This window comes from Haematobia irritans, chromosome 5 (genome assembly GCF_050003625.1).
Source record: "Haematobia irritans isolate KBUSLIRL chromosome 5, ASM5000362v1, whole genome shotgun sequence".
NCBI lineage: Eukaryota > Metazoa > Arthropoda > Insecta > Diptera > Muscidae > Haematobia > Haematobia irritans.
In genome coordinates, this window is record NC_134401.1 from 139,918,524 (window position 1) to 139,936,625 (window position 18,102).

The window sequence follows — 18,102 nt, forward strand, 5'->3', positions numbered from 1 at the left end:
TAGCTTAACCAACAGAGGAAAAGAATGTTTGTCAAATTTATTTGGGCAAAGCCCTATAGACTGCCAGATTGTTGGATGGACGCACGTTTCGGAATTACCACATTCCTCATCAGCATCCTCTACTTGCAGCAAAACTATCAACCAATTATCAGAATAAATTCAGCCAGTTCATTAAACCCAACAATGAACCACACTTGAACCTTCCGAAAAAAAGGATTTACATGATAGCCGGCTTATGCCGAAATAAATTCGTACAAACATAACTCTTTTCCTTTGTCACCGTCAAATCATCGATTTGAGTGCAGTTGGCTGGGTTTATTTTTGAGTGTGCTTCCTCCTTTTTCATTCGATTTGTTTTGTTATTGTTGGTTTTTTTCCTTAATCATTGTTGTTGTTTTCTTGATGTCAGCTTAAAACCATGCATTGACTAAACTACAAGTGTAGCTTATTACTATTTTTATACCCTCCACCATAGGATGGGGGTATATTAACTTTGTCATTCCGTTTGTAACACATCGAAACATTGCTCTAAGACCCCATAAAGTATATATATTCTGGGTCGTGGTGAAATTCTGAGTCGATCTAAGCATGTCCGTCCGTCCGTCTGTTGAAATCACGCTAACTTCCGAACGAAACAAGCTATCGACTTGAAACTTGGCACAAGTAGTTGTTATTGATGTAGGTCGGATGGTATTGAAAATGGGCAATATCGGTGCACTTTTACGTATAGCCCCCATATAAACGGACCCTCAGATTTGGCTTGCAGAGCCTCTAAGAGAATCGTATTTCATCCGATCCGGCTGAAATTTGGTACATGGAGTTGGTATATGGTCTCTAACAACCATGCAAAAATTGGTCCACATCGGTCCACTTGACTTGAAGAGCCTCTAAGAGAAGCATATTTCATCCGATCCGGCTGAAATTTGCTACATGGTGTTAGTGTATGGTCTCTAATGACCATGCAAAAATTGGTCCACATTGGTCCATAATTATATATAGCCCCCATATAAACCGATCCCCAGATTTGGCTTGCGGAGCCTCAAAGAGAAGCAAATTTCATCTGATGTTGCTGAAATTTGGTGCATGATGTTGGTATATGGTTTCTAACAACCATGCAAAAATTGGTTCACATCGGTCTATAATTATATATAGCCCCCATATAAACCGATACCCAGATTTGGTTTGCGGAGCCTCTAAGAGAAGCAAATTTCATTTGATCTGGCTGAAATTTGGTACATGGTGTTGGTATATGGTCTCTAACAACTGTGCAAAAATTGGTCCACATCGGTCCATAATTATATATAGCCCCCATATAAATCGCTTCCCCGATTTGGCTTTCGGCGCCTCTAAGAGAAGCAAATTTCATCCGATCCGGCTGTATATACTTGTTTTTTTCGAATGGGAACGGTGTCTCTGACCTCGTAAAGTATATATATATATATATATATATATATATATATATATATATATATATATATATATATATATATATATATATATATATATATATATATATATATATATATATATATATATATATATATATATATATATATATATATATATATATATATATATATATATATATATATATATATATATATATATATATATATATATATATATATATATTCTGGGTCGTGGTGAAATTGTGAGTCGATCTAGCGATGTCCGTCCATCCGTCTGTTGAAATGCTAACTGCCGAACGAAACAAGTTATCGACTTCAAACTTGATACAAGTTATTTATGCAGGTTGGCTAGTATTACAAAAGGAACCTATCGGACCACTATAGACCGATCCCCAGGCTTTATTTCCGTAGCTTGCAGGGGGTGCAAATATGTTACACAGAAAAGTTAGCAGCATTACTGGAACTACCGCTGAACAACTTATTTCCTATTCGATCGAAATGGGAATGTAGTCTTTAGAGTAGAAAGAGTGTGTTTTAACAGGTTGGCTGATAAGTCCCCGGTCTAACAAAGAAAAACACATTTTTTTTTTGTCAAAATTCGTTTTTATTATTCAACAAAGTTCCCTTCAAGAGCGATACAACTATTATAACGACCTTCCAATTTTTTGATACCATTTTGGTAGTACTCCTTCGGTTTTGCCTCAAAATAGGCCTCAGTTTCGGCGATCACCTCTTCATTGCAGCCAAATTTTTTCCCTGCGAGCATCCTTTTGAGGTCTGAGAACAAGAAAAAGTCGCTGGGGCCAGATCTGGAGAATACGGTGGTTGGGGAAGCAATTCGAAGTCAAATTCATGAATTTTTGCCATCGTTCTCAATGACTTGTGGCACGGTGCATTATCTTGGTGGAACAACACTTTTTTCTTCTTCATATGGGGCCGTTTTGCCGCGATTTCGACCTTCAAACGCTCCAATAACGCCATATAATAGTCACTGTTGATGGTTTTTCCCTTCTCAAGATAATCGATAAAAATTATTCCATGCGCATCGCAAAAAACAGAGGCCATTACTTTGCCAGCGGACTTTTGAGCCTTTCCACGCTTCGGAGACGGTTCACCGGTCGCTGTCCACTCAGCCGACTGTCGATTGGACTCAGGAGTGTAGTGATGGAGCCATGTTTCATCCATTGTCACATATCGACGGAAAAACTCGGTTGTATTACGGGTTAACAGCTGCAAACACCGCTCGGAATCATCAACACGTTGTTGTTTTTGGTCAAATGTGAGCTCGCGCGGCACCCATTTTGCACTGAGCTTCCGCATATCCAAATATTGATGAATGATATGACCAACACGTTCCTTTGATATCCTTAAGGCCTCTGCTATCTCGATTAACTTCATTTTACAGTCATTCAAAATCAATTTGTGGATTTTTTGATGTTTTCGTCGGTAACCACCTCTTTCGGGCGTCCACTGCGTTCACCGTCCTCCGTGCTCATTTCACCATGCTTGAAGTTTGCATACCAATCAATTATTGTTGATTTCCCTGGGGCAGAGTCCGGAAACTCATTATCAAGCCAAGTTTTTGCTTCCACCGTTTTTTTTTCCCCCTTCAGAAAACAAAACACGAAATTCCTTTTTTTCCATTTTTTTCACAATAACAAAAGTTGCTTCACCAAAGATGCTCGATCTCACAAACTAATTGACTTACAGACGTCAAATTTTGACACGAATCATTTGAAGGTTGGTTTTATATAAACACAATATGCATTTAATACTAGCGACGCCATCTATGTTTCAGACCGGGGACTTTTCAGCCAACCTGTTATTACGCACATTATAAGTTAAGTCCGAAGGCATAATCAATACTGCTGCATGTTTATGGTGTCGATAACATCACTGTGGTAGCACAATGGACTGAATAGTCTAAGTGAGCCAGATACATGGGGCTGCCACCTAACCTAACCATGGCCCAATAGGACTTTATTCATTAAATAAATGTTTGCTTTTGAAAAAGATACAATTATCCAGAAATTTAAAAACAAAAATGTTTGAGATCTTCAATTCTTAAATAGCTTTTACATCAGATAATATACTCTTTTTCCAAACAAACTTTGGCACCGCGAAAAAGAATTCCAAATGATCTTTGTTGGACTAACATTTGGTTTGGGAGAAATTAATTTTTCTTTTCTATGTGATTCTATAAGAACAACGTGTTGTTTTATTTAATTACATTTAAAAATTTTCAGAATTCCTAAAAAATCCCTTCATGCGAACAAGAAACCTTCTGCTAATTTACAAAAAAAAATACTCATGATTTTATTCTGCAAAATGAATATCAATTTATCCCAATACGTAGATATTTCCTAGAACGTAATTTCACAACTCTTTTCGAAATAATCTATAATTCAGAGCATTGACATTATTTTATGGATGATAATTTTTTGATTTGTATGGAAAATTGATAAGCACATGATAGAAATTTCGATCGCTTGGTGGCAAGATTTACTGACTATTGATGAATGCTGATTGAATGGGGATCTACAAGGGAGAAGGAGGAGGAGGCCAAAAAAAACCAACATGGGTATTGGATATCTACCAATAAACAAAATGCATTATTTACTTTCAATGACTGATTGTAATGCATACGGTAAGGAAATACATTGACAAATGATAAAAGCAACCAGTGTTAATGACCATTTCGGAATAAATATATTCGTTTTATCTAGTCAAAAGGGAAATGGAAAGAGGCAACATTACCAGATGACAGGAATAGAAATGTAGGACTGATTACAAGCCTATATTAGTGGGGAATGGGGGGGTGTATAAGTAGAAAATTGAGGTAATAGAGGTAAGGTTTTACTAAGGGCATTTACAATAACAAAACTGGTATTGGAGCGTAAATTAAAAATGGCGTATTTTTGATAATATATCAGAAAAAAATTGTAAAAGAGTGATTATTGTCCATCGCTAACCATTGCTTTCTAGCTACATTGGGATACGAATCGACCTAATTTTTAAGCTTCTTTATAAGAACCAGACCATGCCTCATCACTCGGAACAACGGCGGATTAGAAGGAGCAATGTCTCGCCTTTAGGAATTATATATAACTTTACATTTGAGTGTTTCCAAAGTTGTTTGCTCCAAAACTACTTTTTGTCCCTTTCGTAATACAGTGAAACCTCTCTAACTTCAACACTCTGATAACTGGACAAACTGGATACCAAAAGAAGATAATTGTCGTGAGACGTTTGCTATATTACCTCATTAAAAACCGTGAGAGTCAACTTTTGAGAGGTTTCACTGTATATTACCGAATATCAATATGTATGCACTTTTAACCACGATGGAATACAAAAAAACCTCCCCTTTCCACATTAAAAATAACCTCTCATAAGTGGACACACTCAAATATGGACAATATTTAGGCGATCGTGTGTGTCCACTATTGAAAGAATTCACTGTATATTGGCCAATATCACTATGTATCAACTTTTCATAACAACTAACGATGCGATGGCAAAAACTTTCCTTTGTTGCTGCTGTTTTATTTCTATAGAAAATTTTGACAAAATTTTATTTCTATAGACAATTTTGACAAAATTTTATTTCTATAGAACATTTTGAGAAAATTTTATTTCAATAGAAAAATTTGTCAAAATTTTATTTCAATAGAAAATTTTGTCAAAATTTTATTTCTATAGAAAATTTTGTCAAAATTTTATTTCTATAGAAAATTTTGACAAAATTTTATTTCTATAGAAAATTCTGACAAAATTTTATATCTATAGAAAATTTTGAGAAAATTTTATTTCTATAGAAATTTTGAGAAAAGTTTATTTCTATAGAAAATTTTAACAAAATTTTATTTCTATAGAAAATGTTGACAAAATTTTATTTCTATAGAAAATTTTGACAAAATTTTATCTCTATAGAAAATGTTGACAACATTTTATTTCTACAGAAATTTTTTCAAAATTTTATTTCTATAGAAAGATTTGTCAAAATTTTATTTCTATAGAAAATTTTGTCAAAAATTTATTTCTATAGAAAATGTTGTCAAAAATTTATTTCTATAGAAAATTCTGACAAAATTTTATTTCTATAGAAAATTCTGACAAAATTTTATTTCTATAGAAAATTCTGACAAAATTTTATTTCTATAGAAAATTCTGACAAAATTTTATTTCTATAGAAAATTTTGACAAAATTTTATTTCTATAGAAAATTTTGACAAAATTTTATTTCTATAGAAAATTTTGACAAAATTTTATTTCTATAGAAAAAATTTTCAAGATTTTATTTCTATAGAAAATTCTGACAAAATTTTATTTCTACAGAAATTTTTTCAAAATTTTATTTCTACAGAAATTTTTTCAAAATTTTATTTCTATAGAAAATTTTGTCAAAAATTTATTTCTATAGAAAATATTGTCAAAATTTTATTTCTATAGAAAATTCTGACAAAATTTTATTTCTATAGAAAATTCTGACAAAATTTTATTTCTATAGAAAATGTTGAAAACATTCTATTTCTATAGAAAATTTTTTCAAGATTTTATTCCTATAGAAAATTTTGTCAAAATTTTATTTCTATAGAAAATATTGGCAAAATGTTATTTCTATAGCAAATTTTGACAAAATTTTATTTCTATAGAAAATTTTGACAAAATTTAATTTCTATAGAAAATTTTGACAAAATTTTATTTCTATAGAAAATTTTGGCAAAATTTTATTTCTATAGAAAATTTTTACAAAATTTTATTTCTACAGAAAATTTATATCAAGATTTTATTTCTATAGAAAATTTTTTCAAAATTTTATTTCTATAGAAAATTTTTTCAAAATTTTATTTTTATAGAAAAAATTTTCAAGATTTTATTTCTATAGAAAATTTTTTCAAAATTTTATTTCTATAGAGAATTTTGTCAAAAATTTATTTCTATAGAAAATGTTGACAACATTTAACATATTTCTATAGAAAATTTTGACAAAATTTTATTTCTATAGAAAATTTTGGCAAAATTTTATTTCTATAGAAAATTTTTTCAAAATTTTATTTCTATAGAAAATTTTGACAAAATTTTATTTCTATAGAAAATTTTGACAAAATTTTATTTCTATAGAAAATTTTTTCAAAATTTTATTTCTATAGAAAATTTTTTCAAAATTTTATTTCTATAGAGAATTTTGTCAAAAATTTATTTCTATAGAAAATGTTGACAACATTTAACATATTTCTATAGAAAATTTTGACAAAATTTTATTTCTATAGAAAATTTTGGCAAAATTTTATTTCTATAGAAAATTGTGACAAATTTTATTTCTACAGAAATTTTTTTCAAGATTTTATTTCTATTGAAAATTGTGAAAAAATTTTATTTCTATAGAACATTTTGGCAAAATTTTATTTCTATAGATAATTTTGACAAAATTTTGTTTCTATAGAAAGTTTTGACAAAATTTTATTTCTATAGAAAATTTTTTTCAAAATTTTATTTCTATAGAAAATTTTGACAAAATTTCATTTCTATAGAAAGTTTTGTCAAAATTTTATTTCTATAGAAAATTTTGTCAAAATTTGATTTCTATAGAATATTTTGTCCAAATTTTATTTTTATAGAAAATTTTGCGAAATTTTATAGGAAAATTTTTGAAGAGGAATATTTTGCAAAATCTACCAAAGCCAAATAGCATGTGAATTTACTTTCCATCACCAGTAAATTTGAGATGCAAAAAAACCTTTCCTTTGTTGCTACTAGAGGTGTGCGCGTGACACGAAATTTTCGTGACACGCGTGATTCACGCGTGAGTCACGTGATTCGTGAATGAAATTTTGACCAAATCACGTGAATGTGCGTGAATGGGACTGAACAAAAATGTGTCGTGCGTGATCGTGCGTGAACATCAAATTCTGTTCGTGAATGTGCGTGAGTACATTTTTTTAAAATTCACGCTCACGACAAAATTCACGTTCACGAAAAAATTCACATTCACGAACAATTCACGCTCACGACAAAATTCACGCTCACGAAGAAATTCACGTTCACGAAGAAATTCACATTCACGAAAACTTCACACTCACGTTCACGAAAAAATTCACGTTCACGAAAAATTCACGCTCACGAGAAAATTCACGCTCACGAAGAAACTCACATTCACGAAAAATTCACGCTCACGATGAAATTCACGTTCTTCTTGTGCAAAATGTTAAGCAAAGTGGGGTAAAACTCTGGCTTCTGGGGCCATATAAGTTCATATCGGGCGAAAGCTATATGGGAGCAATATCTAAATCTGAACCGATTTCAACCAAATTTGGCACGCATAGTTACAATGCTAATTCTACTCCCTATGCAAAATTTCAACTAAATCGGAGCAAAAAATTGGCCTCTTTGGGAAAATAAGTGTAAATCGGGCGAAAGCTATATATGGGAGCTATATCTAAATCTGAACCGATTTGGCTGATATTTGGCAAGTTTTTCGAGACTCATAAAATATTCGGATTTACGGAATTTGAGGAAGATCGGTTGATATACACGCCAATTATGACCAGATCGGTGAAAAATATATATGGCAGCTATATCTAAATCTGAACCGATTTTTTCCAAAATCAATAGGGATCGTCTTTGAGCCGAAACAGGACCCTATACCAAATTCTAGGAGAATCGGACTAAAACAACGAGCTGTACTTTGCACACAAAAATACATCAACAGACAGACAGACGGACAGACAGACAGACATCGCTAAATCGACTCAGAATTTAATTCTAAGACGACCGGTATACTAAACGGTGGGTCTCAGACTTTTCCTTCTTGGCGTTACATACAAATGCATAAACTTATTATACCCTGTACCACAGTAGTGGTGAAGGGTATAATAATGATTGAACATTTTTACATTTTTAAATTGAAAACTTACTTCCAAATAAAAAATTAATAATTTTCGGAAATAATTGGTTTCATTGGTTCATTAAATTTTGGCTTAGATGTAAAAAAATAATTCTATATAGTATAATTATAATATATGTAATTATAATATAATAAAAAATAAAATAAGTAAACAATAACACTATAAATCATTGATTGCCTCAATTAAAAATTAATTAAGTTTTTCGGCCAAAATCAATCCAAATTTTAATTGAATTTATATTTTGATTTGATTAAAATGTTAATTGTATCTGTTAATTTTTTAATTGAGTACGTTTTCAACTTCAGATTTTTAATTAGAAATATTTTGGCGAATTTGTGTGGGTAGCTCATTTGTATCACGAGCGAGAGTGAGTAAGTTTTTAAGTTCGTACTCATTCGTGAATTACATTTTTTCGTTTGTTTTGTAAGTATAATAGTCGTGAACGTGCGTGAGTTGCATTTTACATCGTGAGCGTGCGTGAATAGTTTTTTTATGAATCGTGAGTGTGTGGAAGTACGTTTCATTGTTCGTGAACGTGCGTGAGTAGTTTTTTTCGAATCGTGAGTGTGCGTGAATAAGTTTGTTGTTCGTGAACGTGCGTGAGTTGATATATCCCGTCGTGAGTGTGCGGTAGTCACTATTCTGCAATCGTGAGTGTTTATCTTTGCAGGATTTTGGTTCGTGAACGTGAGTGAGCGTGAATCAATAGAAACCTTCGTGCGTGAATGTTAAAAATTCATTCGTGAGCGTGCGTGAGTGTGAGCAATTCCAAAACGGGCGTGCGTGATCGTGCGTGAATGTTACGAATTCATTCGTGAGCGTGCGTGAGTATGAGCAATTCAAAAACGGGCGTGCGTGATCGTGCGTGAATGTTACGAATTCATTCGTGAGCGTGCGTGAGTGTGAGAAATTCTAAAACAGGCGTGCGTGATTGTGCGTGAATGACATTTTGAATTTGTGAGCGTGCGTGAGCGTGCGTGAAAACTCCCTCACGCGCACACCTCTAGTTGCTACTTTTCGCAACAAAGGCTGTTTTGTGTAAACGAAACTGGACATATTGAGAGGCATATCACGAACTATGCTGTCAACCCCGCATTTCTAATTTACGCATCCAATATATTTGAAAATTTTTATAATATATGACACAAACATGAAACATGAAGTCAATTAGGCCAATGATTGAAAATTTTTAAATATTTATTTAAAAAATTAATTGATACAATTAACTTTTTAATTAAACTCGGAAGACTAAGGCTATGGTCACACTAGGCAAATATTTGACCAAAATGAGTGTGAAACATTTTTCTAGAAATATTTTCAAAATAGCTGGATACGGTTTTTCGAAAATAATCCTACCGAGATGTAATATATCCAATGTGAGCTAAAAATGTTTGCATAAGTCAGTTCAAAAAATGATTGAATTGTTTTTTAATGAAAAATTGATATAATAAATTTTTTAATCAAAATAAAATCACAAATCAATTAAGAAAGTGATTGAAAATAGTAACATCTTTAATAAAAAAAAATAATTGATACAATATATTTTATATATTTTATTGGGCCATTTGACTATAGTTTAACTAAATTATTATTGATTTTTGCTATCAACATCAATTAAATTTTTAATTGAATCAATTAAAAAAATTAATTGGAATTTTCAAATCAATTAATTTTTTTATCAAATATTTTTGTATGCCCAATTAAAACTGTGATTGATACTATTATTTTCGTGATTTAAGACATTTCAATAAAAAAATAAATTGGATCAATTAATTTCGTGATTGAATCAAAAATTTTTATTGTGTATAGGGGCTTCGAAAGTCAAATCTGGGAAACGGTTTATATGGGGGCAATATATAATTATGAACCGATATGGACCAATTTGTGCATGCCTCTTAGGGGCACATACTAACTTCACGTACCAAATTTCAAAATCAAATCTGGCGATCATTTTATATGGTGTCTAATTTTACGCTTCCAAAAGGCTCCAGAGTTCAAATTTGAGGTTAGTTTTATATGGGGGGGTTATACCTAAAAGTGGTCCGAAATGGTCCATTTGCAATGCCATCCGACCTACATTAATAAAAACTATTTATGTTCGGTTTCAAGTCTATAGCTTGATTCGTACGGGAGTTATCTTAATTTCAACAGACGGATGGACATCGCTAGATTGACTCGAAATTTTGACTTCAAATTTTTAATTTTGGGGGGTCTGAGACCTATATTTCGATGTTTTACAAACAGAATGTCAAAGTTAGTATCATATAGTGGAGAGTATAAAAAAAGTCTCACAATCACTATTATTCTAACATAACTCACAAGTTGTAAAGCCCCCTATATAAATACTTAAATAATTTTTCAAACCTGTTTTAAATCAGCTGTTTCTAAACTCAAATATCGTTTGCTTTTTCAACTGAAATGGAAACCAAGGTGCAAGGTTATTGAACTAAGTGATGAGTTGTTTCCTAAACAAAGATTTCCTGAAGGAAATTGATGTAAGGATAACGACCCAAACGAAAATAAACAAAGAAATTTTTGTGAGGGATATTTTTTTGCGGAATATTGGCAACTCTGGCCATGTATAGTCGCTAAAACTTTTGCTCCGCCGGGAAAATTATTTTAAACTGGTAAAAAAGAACTATTTAGTAGTGATTCTGCTTTATACTGCATCCTAAATTGTTTGGTACCTATTATTTATCATATTTGATTGGTGTCTCTGCTGCTGTTTGGAGTTTTGTCTATAATTCTATGCTGTGTATGAAATTGCTGTCTTGCTGTTTATTTTTTGGTCTAATATACACACACACATACATAATTCCCCGCCATGCCTTTATGTGTATGCCCTGTTTGCAATGAAACTATTGCTAAAACAAAGTATAAAATGGGATGCACTGGATGTTCAAGCTTCTTTCATTTGGATTGTGTAAATATTACTGAAAATGAGGCTCGTTCAAACAAAATGCTCCGATATACTTGTTCTAAATGTGTTGGTGGTGGATCTAATGGTGTTGTTGATCATGGTGATTGTGGTGTTCCTGAGGGTGGTGTTGTTGATGTTGGCGGTATAATTTGTACTGGCAATGCTGTTGATGTTAGGCATGCCCAATGCAGCAACAATGACGGAAAAGTCATGGAGCGTATAGATGAAGTGGCTCGTTCGTTGAAACTTGAAATGCAACAACAAGTATCAAACTGCTTCAATGAAATTCAATCTTTTAAAAAAGAAATGGAGAGCGAGTTCAGCGGTGTTTGGCAATGTTTGAAACTAAAGCACAGGCGTTATCCGATCTGTATAAAAACGAAATTTCAACTCAGATTAAGGATTTGCAAGTTAATGTTGCTAAATGCAATCATTCCATCACTGAATTAAAGCAGAGCGTTACATGTTGTGAAAAAAGTATATCTGACATTGAGAAGAAGTTGATGAAGAAAATTCAAGTGTTGGAGAGTCAAAACGAAGTACAGCAAAGACGTCTTAACCGGGCAAATGTTATTATCAATGGTCTACCCCGTGGTATCAAGAATATCAGAGAAACGGTTGTGCGAGTAGCTAGTGCTTGTAAACTTGATATTACTATTACTGACTTACAGCACTGTTGCTACCTTCCTGGTGGGAAATCAATACTTGTAAAATTCAATAATGTACATACACGTGATACTCTGATGTATAAATACGTCAAAGCTGGTCCCATTCTGTTAAAAAATGTTATGGATAATTGCCAACTAACCTCACGTGTCTACATTGATGATCACCTCACCCCGTCCGCCTCTAAACTCATGTACGTTTGCAGACAACTCTTTAAGAGTAAACGACTTAAGAAGTACGTCTTAATAAACCGTGACACGCCTAAAGTGCTTGCTGTATTTCCGGATGGTAAGGAGGCTACTCTTGACTATGATCAATGTCTTAATTTGAGTAACGATCTGAATAATGCTGGCGCAGTGATACCTCACTCATAATATTTATGGTCTCTATTTGCTTTGTTGGCGCCAATAAGATCTCATTTATTTTATTTATTATTTTTACCTTTTTATTTTAATTTCTCTGGTTTTTATTATGAAAATTTAGCTTCGTTATCACACATTGCTTTTAATTTTCTATTTTATTTATTATTATTATATATATATATATATATATATTTTTTTTTTTTTTTCTTTTCCGTATTATTCATTTAAATTTTACATATTAAGTTATATCATTAGCTCCCCAGCCTTTTTTTTTTTTTTTTTCATACTATGACTCATAATCTAAATCTTGGTCCAGTTATAAGTGATGCTCAATTTTTTAAAGATACATTTTTGGACTTACCAGATAAATTTAAATATGCACATTTAAACTTTCAAAGTATACGTCCCTCCCGGTACAATAACAAGTTATGTGAGCTTAAAAGTATGTTAGTAGGTAGTAATATTGACGTGTTTGCGATCTCTGAAACATGGCTGAAGGCTATTGTTTCGAACAGATCTTTATCTATACCTGGTTATGAGATTATTAGAAGCGACCGTCTATATAGAGTTGGTGGAGGGGTAGCTATCTATTTACGTGATGGTTTAAAATACAATGTTGTTTTTCGATCTAGTGAATATGGTACTTGTGAGTCCTTGTGTGTTGAACTGCATCTACGCTCGACTATTTTTCTCTTTTGTGTTGCTTACCTTCCACATGGCGACATTGAGGCATTCCGTAGTTGCCACAGTAGCATTTTTGAAAGGTATACGCATATTTTGGTAGTAGGTGACTTTAATTGCAATATATTTCGTGACACGGATTCGTTGGCGATGAGAGACGTGTGTGGGGGCATGGGGTTTTCAATAATTCACAATTCGTTGCCCACGCATTTTGATGTTGCTCACAACTCTACATCCCTTATTGATTTTTGCCTGACTAATGTCCCTCATTTATGGAGATTTTCTTCGCAGGGTCAATGTCCTGGTATTTCACATCACTCTATGATTTTTGGATCTATTGATATTCCAGTAGTTCATGGTGCCAGCAGTATACAGTATAGGGACTATAGAAACGTTGATTGGAATGGTATTTTTCAGTATTTGGTTGGTTATGACTTCAGCCTATTATACCTGACATGTGATGTTGATTACCAACTTTCTATTATCGATTCGGTCCTTCGTGACTTATTTGAATTTGTTCCAATTGTTACGAAACGTATTATTCCTCGCAATGATGATTGGTTGAAATCTGATTCTATAGCACATGCCCGGTCTTTAAGAGACATTGCTTATCTTGAATTGCGGCGAAATCCCTCCACGGAGAACAAAGCCTTATATAGAATGTATAGGAACCGTGCCAAAGCTGTCATTAGGAATGAGAGAAGGAAGTTCTTTGATGCTAAATTCAGTCAGATGGATGGTACACAGATTTGGAAGACTCTTCACTCATTTGGCTGTATCAATGATGATGTAGTTGTGCCTGATATTGATGTTAATAGTGTTAATGACTACTTCTGCGACTCTCAGCCTGCATATATTGGCCTTCCAATTACGACTGATCTTGTTTCAAGTAGGGGCATGTTTCAATTTTCTTGTATATTTGAGGTTGATTTACTGAAAGCGTTGGCTAAGGTTAGATCTGGTGCGGTTGGTGTAGATTGTATTCCAATAAGATTTCTCCGACTTATTTTTCCCTACATTTCTCGACATATACTTCACTTTATTAATTGTATTTTTACTTCCTCATCCTACCCAAAGATGTGGAAAACGGCCCGTGTTGTTCCAGTACCTAAAAAGGGTGATTCATTTGAATTCTCTAACCTCAGACCTATTAGCATTTTACCTGCTATGTCGAAGATAGTGGAACATATTATCAATGAACAAATTTTGGATTACCTTGATACTAATCGCCTTCTTGGATCCTTTCAGTATGGTTTTAGACGCGGCTTTAGCACTACTACTCATCTGTTGCATCTCACGGATCTAATTAGAGAAACGTTCAATAGCTCTGATGTCGGCGTTCTTGTTGGTATTGATTTATCAAGGGCATTTGATACCATTTGCCATATGACTTTGGTTGATAAATTGCGCAACAAGTTTAGGTTCTCTGTTACTGCGGCTAAATTAATGTCATCTTATTTGCATGATCGATCACAATTTGTTGCGATTGGGTCAAGAGAGTCGTCGGTCCGACATGTTTGTGGAGGGGTTCCGCAGGGGTCGGTCCTGGGACCGTTATTATTTATTATGTATATGAACGATGTGACTGATTCGATTGTATCTCATGAATGCAACTTTTTTGCTTATGCTGATGACATTCATCTATTTTTTAGGAGTAGTGATATGTCACGGTTAGAAGCAAATGTTAATATGACTTTGGGGAATCTTGCTGCCTGGCTGAGTAGTAATGGTCTCAATATTAATGTTAGTAAGTCTAATGCCATTCTATTTAATGATCATGGACGGGGCTGTATTAGGATATGTATTGGTACAACTCCTGTTAGTTTTGTTAATGAGATGAGGTGCTTGGGTGTTGTCATTGACCACAAGTTGGAGTTTGGCACTCACATAGGTGGGATCCTCTCAAGAGTTGCGTTTAAATTGCGTAGACTATATTGTGTAGATGCGTATATGCCTCGCTATATTCGCCAGAGAGTTGCAATGGCTCTTCTTATGCCCCATGTTAATTACTGCATTGAGATTACATCCGCGACATCTGGCCTCCATCTTTCAAGGATAGAAAATGCAGTTAAATCAATAGTTCGATATGTCTATGGTCTCAGGAAATATGATCATGTGTCGGCTTATGTGAGTAGCTTCCTTGGTCTTCCATTTGCGCGCTATGTTGATCTCCGGCTGCTTCAATGTTTTTATCGAGTTATGACATCAATTGGTTCTCCTCTTCTCCGCTCCATGTTCAATTTCTGTAGGTCATCAAGGAATCCACAGCTTCTTATTCCACGTATTTCATCTTTGCATTATGAAAGGTCTTTTGTTGTAAGAGTTTCTAGGCTTTGGAACCATCTTCCGTTATACCTTAGAAATTTTTCTTTTACTAATAATGTTTTTAATATCAGATGTATCGAATTTCTTTCACAGTAGCCTATAATGTATCTTTAATATATTACTTATAACTTGTCTATTACAAATTGTTTTTTTTTTTTCTTCCTTTAACTGTATTAAAATGGCTTGGGGGCCTTAGTCATTTATATATAATTACTTTATTATTATCCCTACGTTATTTTCTTTTTTAGATCTCAATTTGTGAATTGAATTTTTGTTACATTTAATTTTTATCTTCATTTGCCTTTAGCTTTGCAAAATTCAGTAGTATATTCTGAGTAGAGTGAATAAGTTTTATTTTCTCTAGCCATATGCAAAAGTTTTTTTTTTTGTCAGTATTAAGTTATGTAATATAGTTTTATTTGGCCTGTTCTGGCTTTTTATATTACGTTGTTGAATAAATAAATAAATAAAATAAACTCTCCAATGTTAGAAGACTATAAGCTGTTATAGGGGCTTGGTTTCAAGGAAGAAAGAACATTATCAAAAAAAATCTATGGAATGGATGACGGTGTGTATGTACGTGTTCCCTTCCACTCTATGGCCAAATGGCCAAACAAAGAAAATTCGTTTAAAACGAAACCAACAACGGAGTTGTCAGGAAAAAAATGTTTTTTGTTTGACATTCCCCATTCGTAAACATAGTTTAAAAATGGTGGAAGGGGGTTCTTTATGCTGTTGTTGTTGCGCTAACGTATTAAGGAAATACCCAAAAACGAAAGAATACAAAAGTGCAATACATGAATGAATGAATGAAAAATAAACGCAATATTCATGTATGTACCACAAAAAAAATCGCAAAACAAATGTCAGCTGAGCGACAAAGAGAAAGAGATTAAGGACGAAGTGGGAGAATGTATCTCACTGCCATTTCGTTTATTTGAACTGAATGTATGTATCTTTAAGATAAAGATTAAAGTACAAGGGAATGTATGAAAACAAAATAATATAATATATGACTATGTAGAATGCATAAAAAATTAAAATCAAAAATAAATATTGATAATTATGTAGGAATATTAAGAAAATGACTTACATCGATGCTTTGATGATGAGGATGATGATTATGGTGGATTTGATTTAATTTTCCTCCCAAATTCATGGTTTTCAATTTAGTTTTACATGACATTTGTGCAAAATAATAAAATCACAATCAGGAATATAAGAACCAAAAAAATCACTCACAACACATATATACACATTAAAAGTTACTAACAAACAAAAAAAACTAAGATGAAAATTCGAGCAATTCGGGAACGCATCAATGACAAAGGAAATAAGCGATTTTTCTTTTTAATTTGCTTTGCTTCCCATTTTATTCAATGATTTCGTTATTTTCACTTCACAATAAAACTTTAAAGCAAAAATCTGTTTTTTTTTTGTATTCTTTAGAATAAGCTGCGTAACAACGAAATTAATTAATTCTTAGTTAACTGTTGATTGACTGCGTAGTTACTTCGTACTTTGCTATCTTGTATATACTTTTTTTCGTCCCGAATGACGATGTTTTTTTTTATTTCTTAACTTGACCAAAGGAAAACTTTAAATTTTATTTTATGGAATTTTACATAGCGTATTTAACCGACGATCTTGTTTCATATCTGGATATTTAAACACAACTCTTTCTATATTTTTCCTATATTTTGTGTGCTTCTAGTGTTTATGATTTTGTTGGTTTTCTTCTTGTTGTTTGCTTGCTCTTCTCAATGCAACTGATATTTTTCTCATATACAATTATTGTGGAGCCAACCCCCACCCCTCTTGATATTTGTTTTTGTTACCCACTTTGTTTTGATTGATGAATGTGTATTGTTTATTCTAACGTCCAGTTATATGCCCGCAAACGTAACGTAACGTCACTTTGAATTATGATCTGTTAATACGTCGTTCATATAAAGGGTGGTTAAAATTTCATGGGCCGATGTTGATTTTGAATAAAACACAAACTGTTTAGGAAATTATTGTAATTTTATTTTATTATGATATATTGGTATTATGTATGAAACAAAATATCGGCCAAATGGGCGCCGCGACCTCGGTGGCACACCTTCATCCGATGGTCCAAATTTTGGATGACGCTGAGGCATAATGGAGGTTCTATGCCGTTAATGTGCCGAATTATCTCATCCTTTAGCTCTTGAATTGTTGCTGGCTTATCGACGTACACCTTTTCTTTCAAATAACCCCAAAGAAAAAAGCCCAACGGTGTCAAATCACATGATCTTGGCGGCCAATTGACATCGCCATTACGTGAGATAACACGGCCATTGAATTTGTTGCGCAAAAGAGCCATTGTTTCGTTAGCTGTGTGGCAAGTGGTACCGTCCTGCTGAAACCACATATCGTCCACATCCATATCTTCCAATTCGGGCCATAAAAAGTTCGTTATCATCTCACAATAGCGAACACCATTCACAGTAACTGCCTGACCGGCCTCATTTTGGAAAAAATACGGCCCGATGATGCCGCCAGCCCATAAACCGCACCAAACAGTCACTCTTTGTGGGTGCATTGGTTTTTCGACAATCACTCTTGGATTCTCATTCGCCCAAATGCGGCAATTCTGTTTATTGACGAATCCACTGAGGTGAAAATGTGCCTCATCACTGAAGATGATTTTCTTCGAAAATTGATTATCAACTGTTGCCATTTCTTGGAAAGATTTAACACGTTGTTGGATTGTGTATCTCTCTATGGTTCAAATTGAGTACGTCTGAAATAGAGAAATGTCAAATAAAATTCGGAAAAAACCTTGGCATTTAGGTGTGATTCAC

The 18,102-nt window shown here is 33.2% G+C and overlaps 1 protein-coding gene across 1 annotated transcript; it reads left to right on the top strand.

The window, feature by feature from the left end:
• Nucleotides 1-12,553: 12,553 nt before the first annotated feature.
• LOC142240076 (uncharacterized) lies at nt 12,554-15,249 on the top strand. Its single transcript, XM_075311795.1, has 3 exons — nt 12,554-13,912; nt 14,024-15,073; nt 15,196-15,249. The coding sequence occupies exons 1-3, from the start codon at nt 12,554-12,556 to the stop codon at nt 15,247-15,249; spliced, it is 2,463 nt and encodes an 820-aa protein (XP_075167910.1).
• The last annotated feature ends 2,853 nt before the right edge of the window (nt 15,250-18,102 follow it).